Source organism: Eupeodes corollae, chromosome 1 (assembly GCF_945859685.1).
Source record: "Eupeodes corollae chromosome 1, idEupCoro1.1, whole genome shotgun sequence".
NCBI classification, from domain to species: Eukaryota; Metazoa; Arthropoda; class Insecta; order Diptera; family Syrphidae; genus Eupeodes; species Eupeodes corollae.
In genome coordinates this window covers 8,430,935-8,449,282 of record NC_079147.1, presented here as the reverse complement: position 1 = coordinate 8,449,282, position 18,348 = coordinate 8,430,935, and the positions used below count along the sequence as shown (strand labels likewise).

The window sequence follows — 18,348 nt, the reverse complement described above, 5'->3', positions numbered from 1 at the left end:
TTAACCCTATTTACAGACCCCATCTGTACCATACCAGCCAACAAAACAAAATGACAAATGAATATCACGCAGAGTGTGTAATTTGTCATCATCGCTCTGTTGCCTTGGTCATGATGAGCATCTATGCTCTTGGTTTTTCTTTTTCCTTTTTTAACCCAGAAACACAAAAAAGCTTCTTTTTTTTGTATAATCGAAATTTTTTAATAGGCTCTAAGCCTAAAGGTTTATCAGAAATCTTAATTTGAATTTCTAATGCTGTCAACATTTTCTTTACTTTCATCCTTTAATAATAAATCCTTAAAAAAAATAATATATCAATCATTTTGCATTGTTAACCTTTACTGCCCGGGTGGGCTTATGTATATCTATATAAAAATTAGATTTATGGCTGAAAACACATGTAAGATGAAAGCAAACAAAGGAACTTTCTTAAGTCCTTTAAGAAAACTCTCATAAAAATATTGTGATAGGTAACCTTTTCTTATTTTTTCCTGGTTGGCTTTGTTTATCATATCAACATCCGGCTAGGATGTCAATCTTAAACATTTTACAGCTCAAAAGGACCCCATATTCTGACAATACCTACATAACTCCTTCTTTTTTAAATAAGGATTTACAAATTGGCCAGTGTTGGAGGAGAAGTCCTTTTTTTTTACTAATGGTTTTGAATTGGATAATCTTGTTCGTTGACTTTAATTTAGGTCATTTAAGTGCCAATTTTTGTAAGTATTTTGGGTTTATCCTTTTTTCCTATGTCCTTTTAAATAATTAATTCATAGGTAAAACCTTTTTTCTACTCTGAGTTCCATTTGATCAAGCTTGAAGGCAGCTTGAAGCCTTATGTACATATGTCCGAAGTGCTTAAATTTTTGTATTTTCCTTTAAAAAAAAGTTTAAATTTCACGTTATGAACACGTGTACTATTTACACGGGAACAAAATATGTCAAGGTTATTAAAATTAAGAAGCACTAATATGATCATCATATTCATCATAATTGGAGACATTCAATACACTCGTACATCGAGTACCTATTAATAAACCCTTAAATTGCTTTTATGGCGCATCGAATATTTAATTTATTTTATTTTTATTTATATTTCCGGCATCACATGAATAATCCAGTTCAAAAATAATAATAATAAAAATGAAAAACAAAAAACAGGATGTTCACTCAGAAAAGGCTCACTCACCTGACTTCACGCGAAAATAATTTTAAAAAATTCAATTCAATTTAATTCTGCTCTGATGAACGAGACAAGCGCTGCGCTGTTATCCTTTATTTTTATTTTTGAATAGACAACTGATGGTATTATCAAAATATTGTGCTTAAATTAGTGTGATTCTTCAATTATTTAAAATGTTTTGTTTTATCATCAACACAAAAACAACAACAAAAAGAATTAAATCGTGAAATTATATTTAAATGCATTTTTCTGATGCCCATGCCATAAACATTCATGTCACATGAGATTGACATGGAACTGGTGAGCTCGAAAAATTATAAATGATGCAATTACTATACAGGTAATAAAAAACTGACAGTCGAAAGTCTGACGTATGAAGGGTTTTTTGGACGTAAGATAATTTGATTCCCATTCATCTGTAAAGCAAAATACGAACGCCTGATAGTTGTAGGTTATCCATTTTACACGTCAATTTCTTTGTCACTGATTTCCGATGTGCACAGTTTAATTTTTAGCTTTTTGGTTGGAGAGACTATAAATAGGCTTTTTAAATTAAATATTTTCAAATGTACTAAACAGAACAGCATAAAAGCCAGAGCAATACATTTCACTAGCTAGAAAATGTCTAAATCTTTATCAATTAGCTTTATATTTTAAAACATACATCTTTTGCTATTCAGTAAAATACTAATTCTCTTTTATGTAAAATGTTGTAACTGAACACGTCTAAATAGTGACAGTTCGTTACAAAACAAATCAAACAAGCCTAAATCTGAATAGGAACTTATTAAATTCATATGTCAAAAAATCTGAGATATTAGCTGTGTTCCAGACCTAGTTTCAAACAGTTTCAGACTGAAAGTTTTAGTCATTTTTAGTCGTTCCACACTTCGAAATTGTTCTTACAAAAGACGCGCGGGACAGAGTAAAAAATGTCCCCTTTTTGCCAGATTTAGTCCGACGAATTTTGTCTGGTGGTTTCTGGGCTAGCTGTCATATTCGATTTGACGTTCACTGCAGGTAATGACAGAAGAAAAAAACTATTGACTAAAGTTTGTCCAAATAATCCTTCTATTTTCATTTATGTTTTGGTAAATGTGAATATTGTTCATATTTTCTATTTCCTTTAATTAATTAAATAATTTTTATAAAATTTATATCTTTACTAAAAAGAAATTTGTAGCACAAAAATTATATACATATAATTGTCAATATTTATTTAAAAATGTAGTGATTTTTTGAGAAAAAAAAACTCATTTAAGTTTCATATTTTTAGCAATAATTTTATTTTTAGTTAAAATAAATATAAGTTTACTTTTGTTGATATTAATTTGATTGGATTCTTATTAATGATTAAAATGTATCAATGATCTTCGGTAACTCTGCACGAGTATATTTCTTGACGTTAAAAACATAGTACAAGGTTAGGTTGAGGGGCTGACAGTAGATGTCTTTACCGTCACACTTACATCAATACAGATCCATTGTGATACCCGTGAGTATTGCTACTCAAGCTAATAAGAAAAACTTATGTGTTCAGCAGTCAAGCGATTTAGAGGCTTTGACGAAGTTCAGAATGTTAGTACCTGGCGTACTAGAGAGTTCTTCTAAATCCCCGAAAAAATAGTTGCCAAGCAGTTTCTTCCTTTGATGGGAGAGTGCGGGACTGTGACGCAGAAAGTGCGGAGTGCCTTAATGCACCTCCTCGTCACCGCATTCTCTACATAGATCATCTGAACTGATTCTCATCTTTTTCATATGATAACCTAACAGATTATGGTAGGTGATTATGCTTACAAGAAATCGAAGTGATTCCTTGTGTAGCTGCATAATTCTTTCTGTTCTTTGTTTGTTACAACAGGGCTAGATCTTTTTTGCAGTGCCGCAGGTGTCAAGAAGGTTCCACCTTTTATCGGCATTGATAATTATTCTTTTTTAGATTTCCTGTTTTAAATAATAGGCATGGGTGCTAACTAGCTGAGCTTGGCTTCATGAAGCATTCACCCTAATCTTGCTAATTCATCGGCTTTCTCGTTGCCTAGTATATCGTTGTTGCCTGGGACCCAGCTGAGTCTAATGTTAAGCTGTGCGCCAAGAACCTTAAGCTCTTCGCGCCGGCATGAAACAAGCTTTGATTTTACCTTAGTTGCAGTAATCGCTTTTATTGCCGCTTGGCTATCAAAGTAAAAGGTGATATCACCTCGTGGTACCGCCATCATTGATACCTTTTTAGCAGCTGTTGTCACTACCAGGACATCCGCTTGGAAGACGCTACTGTAGTTTGGAAGCCTGAGCGAGGCGGTTAACTTGAGAGATTCAGAATAGATGCCTGCCCCTATACCAGTGTCCATTTTAGAGCCATTAGTATAGATAGCTATTGACGACTCGCTGGAGTATGGTATATTATCTATCCATTCTTCTCTGCTTGTGATGGTAGCGTGGAATGGTTTATGAAAATCAAGTTCGGGTATTTTATACTCTGTTGTAATACTATGACCCATAACTTTATGAAGGATCTGGGCATGTCCTATGGAACTGTTTATCCAGACTTTAGTTTGACTAAGTCTCAGGGCACTTTTGGCCGCTGATTTTCAAGGAGGAATTAAAAATTGAGTATAACTTTCAGTCCAATAGTTGGAGTGGATCTCTCAAACGTAGGACAAACTCATCGTAACTGATGGAAAACCGTTCCAAAAATGTTGACAGTTTGCTTTCTACATATCTGAGAGCATTTCATCTCCATTTTCTCAAATTTGACATTTGACCAACTTTCAGTGGGAGAAGTGTCTGGAACCGACTTATTGACTTCTAACACGCTCAACACAATGGTGCAGCTGAAGCTTTTGGTACTGTAAGTACTGTAAATAGTAAGAAAACGCAGTACAACAATGCGAAGTTGAAGCCGAAGCTGCAGCGGAAGTTAAAACGCAAGTTCAATGAAGTTTAACTTTTGACTTCATGATGCCTAAATTCTTGACATTTGCATGGATTATATGGATAGTTAAGGGATCAAGTTAAGAACATGTAAATTAATGTTATAGGTTCAATTCTTGTCGATCTTCACTATTTGGCGTTTTTCTTTTTTAGTTCAGAGCAGAGTCCGAACTGTCAAAAAAATAATTGTGTTTCTTTTTGAGCTCTGGTCGATCAGAGCTCCAAATTCTTGTTTCTTTTATAGTTCTGAACATGTAAAGAGCGCGCTCTGTGAGCTCAGTATAAAATAACAGAGTAAACGGACTACAGAGTAAAATACTGAACACAAACAATTTATATTTGAAAGCCGGGAAATTAAAAAAAAAATCATCTTCAAAACAATAAAAATGTCGAAAGAGGCAGAGGGAAAGATAATTTAGAAAAAACTAATTGCAACGCTGTGACCTCTTTTTTAATTAATTTGATTAAAGAACATTATGAACGCCTTCAAACAGACAGCATCTCAAATCATGACAGTTTAGTGCTCAAGTTGTTTCATAATTAAATCAGAGAGCTCGAACATACTCTGCTCGGAACTCTACTCTACTCTACTCTGTTCGCTCAGACTCTACTTAGTGCTCAGCTCTGAATTAAAAAAGAAAAACGCCAATTGTAGACGTCATTTGATTCAAAATGTCCGTTTTTAATGACAGCTTCTGCTTCAATCGTTTTCTTAAGCTTTAACCTTCACCCATTGTGTTCAGGCGACAGAAGTCAAGTAGCTTTTTAGTGATCTAAATTTTATTCAAGTGTCAGAAAATATTAAGATGTCAAAATCGTTTTAAATTATAACAAAATTATATTGTTAGCAAATATACAATGTTTATACTATTTTGTTAAAGAGGGTAAAATTTGAATTACTCAGCTGATTTCTTTTAATAAAAATAAAGTTATGTATAAATAAATTTAAATATCAAAGTAAAAACATTTGTATTCTTCCATTATTTAGTATTAACGCAGATGGTCTATCACCCTTGGACGTGGCTGTATTAAGCAATAATAGATCAATGACGAAAATGCTTTTACAGCATGGTGCTATTGAAGGATCACAATGTAAGTTTTTTAAGATTACTTTAACAAATTAAATGATAAATTAGTTTATAATTGAACTTATTTCTTTAACAAGCTTACCTTCAGCTATTTATTTGTTTGAAAAATTCAGCTTTAAAAAATTGATTACAATTGATTTCGAAAGAAAAATGGGTTTAAATATTAAATATTATCTAAGATTTGAAACAAAATTTAAAAAAATGACACCAAGTTTCGTTATTTTTTACAAAATTAGTTTATGCTATAATTAAATAGACATTATAAGAGCTGATTTAAGAACTAAGAAAATTAAAACCGTCATTTTTGTTACGTTTCTATATGAGAACTTCGTACCTAAAATAAAACAATTCTTTTCAAGTCTGAAATAAAACTAAGGACAGTTTTGATTTTATAACCAATTCCGACCTGTGTTTTTTAAATATTTCAATAAATTTATTTACTTCCGGATTAGACCGAGAGCTAAGGGTGTGGAAAAAAAACAGTTGTCAATATTAAAGTTGCAGGCAGTATTAGTAATGATAATAACCGAAAAACGGAAGCGTTTCGGAGTAAAAGTCAATCAAAAGTACAAATTTTCTGAAAATTGAAAAAGAGTGGTAACAACTTGAAATCCATTACATATTGTCGCATATTACTCGCTGTTTTTTAATATGGTTGACGTGTATGAGCAAAGTTCGCCGAAAACGCGTTATTTTGCTGTTTTTAAGCTTTTGGAAAACCACTTCACTTGACTTGAAATCATATATCCGGAAGCCCTCGACTGTGAATATGTAACATACATCTAGGTGGCCGATTTTCCCAGCAGACGTCGCTGAACGTTTTTGGAAGAATTTATGAATTTGAATATGTACAACATGGCGTTTTTATGAACAGATCTTCTTATGGCAGATGTAGCCCAATAAAATATATCACAATTAAAAGCTCCTGAAGTTGTGTTAAATTGTTGACAGTAAATTTACGAGTGTCACTAGAGTTTTTAGAAATGGGTTTTCATTGTAAGCAATAATTTAATTTTTAAATTTTGTTATCTTGTAATTAAGCTGTTGGCAAAATTTAAAAAAATATTGGGTTCCTTATTTCTCGAATGGATATTATGTGATTCCGTTCTCAAATGTTGGTGCGATTGATTTTGCATTTATATCTCGATGGCTTTGTTCGTTGAGTAGTTGTGCATTTGGAATCATGTATTTTCCATTGGGGAACAAATCAATCTGTTATTGTTGATATTATTTAATTGTGTTATTGAAAATGGACTAACTGGGCTTATTTTGCAAGAGAAAACAATAGAAAAGATAATTAAGTTTTGCTATGTTTTCACCAAAGGTTTATCTCAGTTTAGATTAAATAAATCTTTTTGGTGTTTCCACCGCACAAGAAGATTTTAAAATGATTAAGTTTGACAGCACGTTGTAAAATGCAAATGGTGTTTCGATGTTTCTTATGAAGTGCAAGTGAGATTCGTGTTAAAAAATGAAAAACTAAATAGTTCAGCACCACATTTTTTTTATTAAAACAAAACTATATTTTTTGTACACGACTTACAAATAAACAGACCATCATGCATTATCTGTAAAACCAACTTCTCCACATTTTTTTCACTAATGTTGACTCGACTCCGATCCCCGACGGGAATTGTGTCGATTCAAGCTCATTAAAGAATTGAGGCGAGCTTTAACCTTCTTGATGTTTTTATTTTATGTCAAAGCTGCAATTGTTAAATGAACTATTTTTAAAGAATCTCAATTTTCAGATGTTTTCTTACCATTTCTTCTTGAAAATTGTCCATTTTATTATTTTTTTGCCCAAGTTAATTATAACTTTTGATTTTCACAAAACTTTCTTCTATTTGTGTGTTTTTTATTATTATTCTGACAGATCCTCTTTCAGGTTTACCCATTTTTAAATACAAAAATCTGGCTACTGCCGATGCGTTTTCTTGGGAATTTTCTACTCTACTATTTATAGAATGCCAAAAAACACGGGTTTTGTTGTGTGAGGCCCTAGTTCACACGGAACTGTAGCATCAATTTAAGAAGAAGCAGAATTTTGAACTAAATTGTAAAATTTAGCGATATAAGTCGTTTCATAGCATTTTATCAATTCAATTGTACAAGAAATGTCTTGAAGTCTTTATCAATGCAAAGGGTTTAGCTTCCGAAAAATTAAAAATTCGGCAACTTATTTTCTGATGCAACAAAATGACATTGGGTATATTTATACATACCTCCATAAGTATGACGAATGCAAAGCTTTCTCTTATGCAGATGACAAATGTAGGGTTTTCCTAAAAGTAAAACAAAAATATTTTTCAATTTAATTTTTTAATTTTTACTTAAAGAAAGAATATCAATTCTTGAAAGCCACTTATAAAAAACGAGTAAGTATGATGAAAGCGTTGATAAATAGGATTCCTTACTGTTCAAATCTGTCAGAATTGATCATATTAAAAACCAAGAAACGTGCAAATTATGGGTTAACATAACAAAATCAACCACACTACAGAATTCGACGAGTGAGTTAAGTGACAGTTTCAATTATTTTCCAACCTTTTGCTATTACCAAATCCGACAAAAGAAAGTCGAACTAATGTCCGTAACATTTTCACCACCGCCGACATTTTGTTCAACTTCCTTGTTGATCAGCACCCAATGCTGTTTAAATGAATACTCAAATATTTAACTAAAAAGAAAAAAATTAAAAAATAATCAGTCTTCAAATACACATAAAGGTTCCAAACCGTTTGTATTAGTGATTCAAATTTTGATACTCGTTTTTAAAGCATAAAAAACATTGCTTTATGAAGGTTAGTTGATGAAAACTAAGAAAGGTCTTAATTATCCATCGAACCTTATATGTATTTTATTACGATTTTCTTCTGTTGATTATTTAAAATTTATGTTGATGACAACGAAATAGTCAAGCTAATAGCTCCTAAGATTGGACAGAACTCAGAAAGTACTTAAAGAAATTTAGGGCATAGTTAATTCTTTGGGGATGTCAGAAACTGACAGCGTCGATAGGCAAGTTCGAAAATGATAATGTAGTTCATCCGTAAAATTTAAGTTTTGCAACGTATGTGAAAGTTCTGTGGATTGAATTGACGCACTGGGAGTATGATTCTTAGAATACTGTAATCTACATAAATATATGTAAATATTTATAAATGTCTCAAATCAGAAAAAGCATTTCCCCAAAAATCCAAATTGAATTTCCATTTATGGTTATAATCTACTTTCTTACTTAACAAGTACTCATCACCTCATCTAAAGTCCTTACATTTCAAAAAGAAAATATATTGAAACATGGCATTTCCAATGAAGTTTCAAAACCAAATTACCAGAAACAACATTTCAAAAACATGTTATTAATTAATTTATTACATCTTTTATTTTGAAAGCAAGTTGTCAGAAAAAGTTGCAAATTAACAACCACTTCTTTTCTATAAACCGACTAATATCCCGAATAAGTGAACAGGAAAATAAAACTGACAAAATGAGTAAACACTTTGACAAAATCATTGTCTTATTCTTATTTTTTGTTTATCTATAGAAACGAAAATATTTCCATCAAAGAAATATTCCGATTCGAAGTCTGACAACGTATCAACACTTGTTTTATTTTATGATAAGTCCATTCAATACGTCCTTCTAATAATAATATTTCGTAAAAGTCTCTATGAAAACATAATTTTGTTGACTGGTCACTTTGTTTATGTCGTCCTCGTCGTTCATGACAGAAATAAAAACAACAACAAACACAAAAACAAGGAAGAAGACATCCTTGAATGATGGATGATAATGTACATCTTTTGTGATAAAATAAATAGCATTTTGAAGTGTATTCTTGTAGATATACAAAAAATAATATTCATACTTATGTTTTTGATATGCATTAAGCTTGAGATGATACGAGGTTTTGTATGTTATCCTGTAATGATATTAAGGACATAAGAGTGATACAAGGGATATGTATTGAGACATTAGTTTCATTTATTTGAATAAGGATTTCTTGTTGTTTTTATTTTCGTTCTTAAGGAAATTAATTCGAACTTGTCAACAAAACCGAAACTAGCCATGTAGAGATAAATTTCAATTTTCAAAATTCAACAGTTCTCTCAAGGACGATTTTTTGTTTTGTTTTCATAATATTCCAACAATGTCATTGATTTGTCTACATTGTTCAAGCAAATGATTCTTATATTGACAAGTAAGTAGAGGAAGAGGAACTACTTCATAGCTTCATTCCTGAACAATTCATTTCCACAAGTTTCGTCTCGTCCTGTAATAAAGTCGTGTAGACGAGTTCTATTCAATGAGTTATGACTAAAAGAATTTCCATTTCTTAACAACATTTTATTTTATATATATCTTTAATATTTGTTTGGCTCAGAAAGGGGTTTAACTACCTTCAAATTTTTTGAAATATGTATAATAATTAAAGCTATAAATACCGGAGATAAAAAAACAAAGCTGGGTAAAGCATTCCACATTCTTGATGTGCGACTGAAATAGGAATGTCTGAACTTGATCATTCGTCCGAAATTGATTTCAAAGGTTAACCGATGGGCTTCCCAGAAAGTGATGGTATTATGTTTGAATCAAAATAGTTCTAAAAGAACAAAACAGTTTTTAACAAGGTTATTGATTTTTTGTCTTAAAAGTAAAGCTGAATAAACAGAGCAATACGTTTAAAACATTTTATTCAATTAGAAAGTTTGGGCTTTGTCATTAAGTAAATCTAAGCGATCTTCCTGGCGGTCAAGGGACAAGCTACAACAACCATTTGAATCTGCAGGACCAGATGGTATAATACTAGCCGAACTACAAAAAGCCTCCGATTTAATTGTACTAGTCCTTGGAGAAATTTTAAACCGCTGTTTATATCTGGTCCTTAATCCCTTGGCATGGAAAGAAGTCCAAGTTGTAAGTCAACCCTAAAGATCTACGATCTATAAGTTTATCATAATTTTTTCTTAAGACATTAGAAAGATTGATTGACTTAAAGGCTTCGCTTGGGAAGTTAATTCAATTAATGTTAACAAGCTAAATAATTAATTCAAAACTCGGGAACATATAAAGGGTTTGGTGGAGGTGTCTACTCTGAACGTCTTAAATTAAGTATGTCATTCCGTCATCCCAAGAGTTGTGCAGTGTTCCAGGCGGAAGTCTTGTCGCTTAAAGAAAACGTGGTATCAACTTCTAATATATCTGGACCCTGTCTCTAAAAACTAACTATCCATAACTTTCGATCATCTCTGATAAAGATAGCACAAAAATTTAATATTCCCCTTTAATGGGTTACGGGCCATTGAGACATTCCAGGAAATTGTAAGGCAAAGAAACTCGCCAAAAATGGTACAATATAGCCCATTCTAACATTTTTGGATGATGCTGACATACCAATCGCATACCTTGCTGATGCAAGGCGCTATGAAGAAGGCAAACATCAGGCGGAATATAAGCACCACATTTCAGGTCTCGAGAAAACATATTGCTTCTTCTTCTCTAAGAAGATCGAATATAAGCACGAGAATCGGGATCATAACCGAGCACTATCAAATATAGGAAGGTACGCAAAGCAGCTAGGCGTATTCTCAAATTACTTTTGCGGAAGCTGTTTGGGTGAAAAAGAGGCGGAGAGTTCTTTACCTACATTTTCCTTTCCCTCCTCAAGCTCAAAACTTACCCAGGAGAAATCTTCTGTAACGATCTCAATCACATTAACATTTGTTCACGTTTTGTGAGGGACTCAAACTGGTTTCATTGCTCTTAGAAGAAAACCTCAAGATTCCTGTGGTATCACAATGGGCCATTAAACTGGCCTAAGAGTGTTCTTTTTCAAAACGGACATTACCTTACCTAACTTAACAGCCTCTGAAAGATTTACGGGATGCAATATTCTTTTGATGTAAGTTTGGACCACTTTTTCGGATGAATTTTGCTCATCATGATCTTGGTGTTGCACTTGCCGTCACTTCAAAGCAAAACTACTTGACCACGGAAAATTCAATCTTTTTTAACATTTATTTACACTTTCAACGATTTCTTGAGCAATTGATCGATTATGACAGCCATAACATCGCGAAAGCGCTAAAAGTGGCTGCATTTTCCTAAATGGAAAACATTTAACTAACATTATGATAGTTGAGTTTGACAGGCATAAGCGCTACCAACTTGAAACCACGAAATAACTTAGTCTATGAAAACTTTATTTAATTCCAAAGTCTTTTTCAGTCAACGACAAAAATAGTTTATTCATAAAATATGGCGATTTCGAAGTCCGTTTTCCAAAACTTCAAATGACATTTTTTTCTATGTTAAAGCTTATTTCGGTGAATTTCTTGATTTTCCAAAGCTACATAGAATTTGAGATTGTAACTTTTTGTTTGAAGGAAGTGATGCATTCTGTTCTAAACTTTTTTTCTTTAAAGAAATGTTAAAAAATAAAGTTTCCGTAGCTTCATGCTTAGGCTGTGGAATCATATCAATGAACTAGAGGTTGTTACGTCACTCAATTGATACATGTAAATATGTCAAAGTTTTCTATCTTTCAATACCAAACAAGTAGTGAGCTTAGAGTATGCTGCGCTTAATTTTAGCCCTACAGCTTGTAGTCCCAGAAGTACCCAACCTGACATTTAGATGGCAGTTATTGTTTGAAAGAATAAGTATCGTAGAGAGTACCAACTTTATATAAATATTAAGTTGAAGTTTGACGGCGCTACGTTGTGAACGGTCTCAGTGAATTTGTAAACATGGGAAAATTTGTACATCGTTATGTAGTACGGCACATTCATTTGAAAGGTCCAACTTATATCGCTCTGAAAGAGTCTGCTCTAGAGTAAAATTTTTAGTGGAAGACTTTGAACGAGGAATATAAACATCGTAGTGGTCGACCAACTGAGGATGAAGAAAATCCACAAAATGGTATTGGGTGACCCTTGACTGAAAGTGATAGGCATTTAAAAAAGTGCTGCACGTCGCATATTGACCGAAAATTTAGGAAAAACAATCAAAGCGGAGATTATTCGAACTTATTGCAGCGTTTAGTGAGGATACGAGAAAAAACGAAAGCATTTGAAAAAAAGCACCAGTTAACACATCCGAGCGATGGCCAAAATCAATGAGTTAAAGCTTGAACTGTTTCCCACGCCATAAATGAAGAAATTGAGTCTGCGAGTGATGGCTTTTTTGAGGAGCTCTACGGCTCTCGCTATAAACAGGGTGTCGAAGCTATTGAAAATCGCTGGAAAAAGTGTATCGAGCTTAAAGAAGACTATTTAGATGTTTTCCCCCAAGTTTTTCTTTGTTACGTCGGACACTTCTTGAACGTAAATATGTTCGAAGGCATCCTAGGCTTTAAAAAATTATAGTTATTCTTAATTTCCTGTTTCATTTTCAACCATTTTTATTTATCTAAAAATTTAAGCTGTCAACAATCTTATATTTTTTTAATAGTTGCGAGGCACACTTTTTTATTAATTAAATGCCAGTTAAATCAAATTCTGGGTTTAAATTTGAGACACCCTTTATAACTCAATAATTCTCAATTTTGTTGCTATTAATTGTTCTTTTCGTATAATAATTATTTTTTGTGTGTTAACAAAATAAATGAGTGTCTATAAATTATTTCCCTGCTATAATCGATTGCCATGACTACCGTAGGAAGGTATATAGTAATTAAAAGCCATTAATTGGTTTATTGCTGTAAGGGTGTGTTTATGACAGACTTCAATTATTATTGTGGGAGCAAATTATTTTACGCGAACTACTATAACATTGTATAAAGTTTGTGCTGAATGATGATGAGATGAGAATTGCTGTTATTGTTGATTATTTCACCATAAAAATGCTATAAAACTTACGCATTTAGCTGACTTGACCTCCCATCAAGTGTGTGATGTTATCAAATCAGTTTTTAATATCTTTTTTGGCCAAATCAGGTAATTTGACAATTTGTCGAATGGTTTTGATTTTGATTGAGTTTGAAGAAAATCTACGTATAGATAGACATTTTAAAGACCACTTTTTCTACATCACGTCTTTAAGAAGAACCACTCCCTTTTTTCAATGATAGCTTCAAGAACAATCAAACAAGAAAAAGGCTATCCTATTCCTATTAACTTCATTATTTCTAGAAAGTGTCAATTTCTTCATGGGAAATTGATTCATTTAGCTTTTCGATCATTTTCTTCAGCATAAAGAATCCATTCGGTCTTGAATTTCGTTTTTATATAAATGATTGTACTTTGTTCGAAGGACGTTAATTGAAATAGAAAATAAAACACGTTTCCATCACTTCATTGCCCTAAGGGACAAACAATCCGAAATAGTGTTTTATTGTTTCCTTTTTCGTTCTATAATAAAGGATCTAATCATTGACATTGTTGGGCTTATATAATATTGATATTTCATTTATGTTTTGTCTGTAATGTAAGTTATATTTCTGCCATCCACACAAACGCTAAAATACACACTTCCCCTTTCGTTTCGGTGCCTTACTCGAAAATAAATTTAAAAGAAAGGTTCTGAATTATTATTTCACATTTGGCATTCGCAATCAAGAAAAGGCCAAGAAAGGACCAATAAACGACAATCATAGTCTGTGTCTGGCCTGGGCCTTCCAGCTCCTGATGGTACGTGGTATTTAAATCAAATGGAAGGATCAAACTTCTATAGAATTTTGTTTCTGTTTGTCATGCCATCCTTCCCTTAGATGTTAATATTTCAATTAAAAAGGTTGTCCTTATATAAGAGGCCTCATTATAATTCTTAATGAAAAGAAGCAGTTTGGCACCGGCGGAATATGCTGATGCAGGAATATTAAAGCCTGAATCGTATCTTCTGACTTTTTGGACTTTAATTTTCCTCTTTTGCAAAAAATAAACATTGTTCAACGCAATTAGTCGTCTCTTAAAAGTTTATACAATCAATAAAATTGTATTTAAATTCTAAAATAATTTAACTAAGCTTTTTGGTTTTCTTTTTCGCTTTTTTTCAATTTTCTTTTGTAGACTTTTTCATATAGAATTGGACTTGGATGTAATATACCTACATTTACTTCCTTCCGATAACATAAAGATTCCATTAAATTCTGGATTATTTGAAAGCATTTTATAAAGAGTAGGTAGGTCTAGGTTAGGTACAGACAGAGTTTTAGTATCTCTGTTTTATGCTATTAAAAATTTAAAATGCTAATTCTAGGAAACATTGTTTTCAAGCAATTATTATTTTATGTTATCGACATAAATCCAGGACGATAAAGTAAAAATCTCGGGGTAGAAATCCAACTCCAAGATAGAAACGTGTGCCTTTGTTTGAAGGTTTCTGAATTGTAAATACGTTTAAAAGCATTTAATTTAGAAGTATCTGTTTTCTTTACACTCCCTTAAGGTCAGACTACCTCATCGAAATATGTGTTAATATTTTTGTATAATTTATTTAACATTTGCATTTAAGAACAGAATAATAACAACATTACACAATTTCGGTAAACAAATCAGAAATTTGTATGCGGCCTTGGAATAACTTAATACCATTTTGTATTGTCTATTATTTTCTTTTGAACATAAAGTATACATGTCAGTCACTGCCAGTCTTTTGCAGCTTGAAATCTTGACAGAAAATCAGTATTATAGTGGAACGAAATGAGTAGTTTTACGCTTGAGCTATGTTAGGAAATATTGAAATCTTATATTCTAACAGATGGTACTAGCTTCATCAGAAGTATGCTCAAAGACCTATTATTCGCTAACAAGGTCGAATTGACTGAAGGCATCTTATAAAAATACGGTGGTGGATGACTGTTATCATGCCAATATTTTAGAATGTTTGAAACCATAAGCAAGCTCTTTAAAAAATTAAGTGATAAAACGCCCTTCTACGAGAAAGTAAGCAGCTGAACCACGGGCAGTGGGCCCTTTTCTGACTGAACGGTCAAATAATGACTTAATCCTCTTAAGCGAAATATCTGGAAGTCATTCTAGATTCCAAACTAAACTGGAAAGTAAACATTAAATAACGAACTAAGCAAAAAACTCTGATAAAGATATAAATCCTGGTTAGCCATCTTGGTTTGCTTAAAAGCTTAAGCGAACAGCTGATTCATTAAGTCATGCAAGTTACTCTTAAAATTGTTAATTTATTGACCAATAGGTGTAATAATTGTGATAAGTGGAAATATAGCTTTCCGCCGAATTTTTTGCAATCAATTAAGTTACATTTGCGTTCATCAACTTTTCGGCAGGGGTTGCTGACTTCTTCAGGGGAACTTTATTAACACAAAAAAATAAACAAATGATCTTAGTTACAATAAAGTTGACTCACTCAAGAAAAATAGGAAAATTTAATATTACTTACTTACTTCTTTAAGGTGGCGCTACTGTGGACCAGGGCCTCAACCAACATGCGTCTCCAGGTAGGTCGGTCCCTAGCTAGCTGTCTCCACTTTCGCACGCCAAGTTGGCTGAGGTCCTCTTCCACCTAGGTGCGCACCTGAGTCGCGGTCTTTCTCTATTGCGCCGTCCCTCGGGATTGGATTCAAAGACCTTCTGGGCTAGAGCGTTGATGTACATTCGGTCTACATGACCCAGCCATCAAAGCCCTTGGAATTTAATTCTGCTAACTAGGTCAGTGTCGTTGTACAGCCCGTACAGTTCATCGTTATATCTTCTCTTCCATTCTTCATCTTTGCGACGGGACCAAAAATCACCCGACGCTCTCATCTTTCTTTGACAGGATCCAGTCCTCAGCTGGATGCTGATTTCAGCACCAGAGAGAGGACTTTACTTCTCAATTGCCTTCTAAGTCCAAAGAAGCAGCGATTTGCAAGAGTTATTCTTCGTCTAATTTCAGCGCTGGTGTGGTTATCTGTATTTATAGCGGGGCCTAGGTAGACAAAGTTCTTAACTACCTCGAAGTTATAGCTGTTGATAGATGCTCTCATACGCGGCTTTAAAATCGGTAAAGAGATGGTGGGTATCGATTTGAAGCTCCTGGGTTTTTTCCAAGGTCTGCCGTAGTGTGAATATTTGGTCGATAGTGGACTTTCCTGGTCTGAAGCCACACTGATAAGGACCAATCAGATTGTTCACAAATGGCTTCAGACGTTCACATAATACGGCAGAGAGGATCTTATACGCAATGTTAAGGAGACTGATGCATCTGTAGTTGGCGCAGTTTAGAGGGTCTCCTTTCTTATGTATCGGACACACTATGCTGAGATTCTACTCATCGGGCATGCTTTCTTCCGACCATATTTTGTAGGGTGCATGCTCCCTACCAAATCATTGCATGCTGCTTTGAATAGTTCGGCAGCGATGCCGTCAGCTCCAGCAGCTTTGTTTGAGTTAAGTTAAGATATAGCGATCTTCACTTCGTCTAAGTCGGGTAGGCGGAATTATTGATCTGCTTCGCCGAGGTTGAGTGGTTTTATCTTCCTTACAGCGGAATTCGGTTCGTCATCGCCGTTATATAATTTGGAGAAGTGGTCTTTCCATATTCTCAACGTAGACTGCGGTTCCACTACGATGTTCCTCTGATCATCCTTACAAGCTTTGGTTCGTGGCTTGTACCCTTGGAAGGTTTTTGTACCTTTTGGTAAAATTTACGAACCTCATTCCTGTTGTGACATCCCTCTATCTCCTCGATCGCGCGCTTCTCATGCTCTCTTTTTTTCCGTCTAAGAAGCCGGTGTTCCTCTCTCCTCTTCTGCTCGTAGAGCTCGCGAGCAGCTCTAGTCCTTTTGTGCAGCGCCGTTTTGTATGCCTCTTGTTTCGCTGCGTGAGCTTGCCGGCATTAGTCGTCAAACCAGGGGTTTCGCTATGGTGGCCGTGTGAAACCTAGCACTTCAGAGGCGGCATCTCTGATGGCTGCAAAGCAATGCTGCCACTGGTTCCACGCCTTTACAGTTTGGAGAATGACCGCTTACAATACTATGACTGGCCAGGGCTGTCTTCTCAGATTTTTTTTATGTCGGACTTATGATTCGACATGCGTTGTCTAAGAGGTTGTTTTGTAGACCCAATATAACACAGGTTGCACGGTTCTTTTGATTTACTATTTCAATTAATTTTGTAGATCACATCTGTTCGTTTGTTCTTATCAGGTTTCGTCTTAAGTTTAGTAAAACAATGGTCAAGTGTTTTGTTTGATTTGAAAGTAAGTCGAATCTCTGTCAATTTTTTGACTTTTCGGATAGAGTTGGGACGTAATGGTTTTGTGGTGTGTTCTAACAGGTTCATCAATATTTTTTAGTAGAATATGCATTTTGTGTTTTAAAAGGAGACATTGAATTAAAGTAGAAGGATAACCATTATCACTTAAGATTTTGATGACTTTTTTCTCGCTGGCGACGTATAATCGTACATCACTTATTTTGAAAACTTTATTCACGAAGTTGGAAGCACTATTGATGATAATATGCCCTGCTTGGTTTAATCGGAAATTAACTAGTCTTCCAGATGTTGTTGGTTATTGACACTAGTCGAAAAGCAAACAATTTTTTTCACGGTAGATTTTTAGATATTGTTTTGCTAACCGCATTTTCAATTGTGATTTGAATTTTGGGTGTAATTCGTTTAGGATATTTAGTACTTTGTCTTTGTTTCTTTTATCCATTATTGCAAATATGACTACAACATATTTTGCTATGAACGCTGGTTTTTCTTCGATGATATTTAAACATTCATCTAAAACGTGGTCCAAACCCAGATCGGTAATAGAAACCAAGTAGTTTATTCTATGGAGGCGTAAGAACAAGCTAATTTTTTTCGTTGAAATTCGCATCTTTTCGTCGACATTTGAAATTCAAAAATGTTAAGAAATGGGTTTTGGATGGTGATACGTACGAAGGATTTCTATCTTTATATAGAATGTTTTTTTGGGTTAAAAAGACCTGTATTGCCTTTTACACCTGCACAAAAACTTTTGGGCCTTCAATCGAAGATGAATATGTTTATGAACACATCCGTTGTACGTCATAATTTTTCCTATGGCTTGATTATGTGGTGGCCCAACTAAGGAAGATTCAACGAATAGCTAGTATCGGAACTACAGGGGGCATTTCATCCTGTCCAACAGATTCCTTAAATGTTATTTTAAACCTCCTACCAGTAGACCTACTCATTAAATATTTAGTAT

At 33.7% G+C, this 18,348-nt stretch overlaps 1 protein-coding gene across 8 annotated transcripts in view; it reads left to right on the top strand.

The window, feature by feature from the left end:
• LOC129938513 (ankyrin repeat and fibronectin type-III domain-containing protein 1) overlaps nucleotides 1-18,348 on the top strand; it is a 187,319-nt gene that overhangs the window by 158,769 nt on the left and 10,202 nt on the right. For all 8 annotated transcript variants that reach the window (XM_056046129.1, XM_056046130.1, XM_056046127.1 and 5 more), the window contains one exon: nucleotides 5,109-5,212. In XM_056046129.1, coding sequence (XP_055902104.1) covers nucleotides 5,109-5,212 — 104 coding nt within the window. The remainder of the gene's footprint in view (nucleotides 1-5,108; nucleotides 5,213-18,348) is intronic.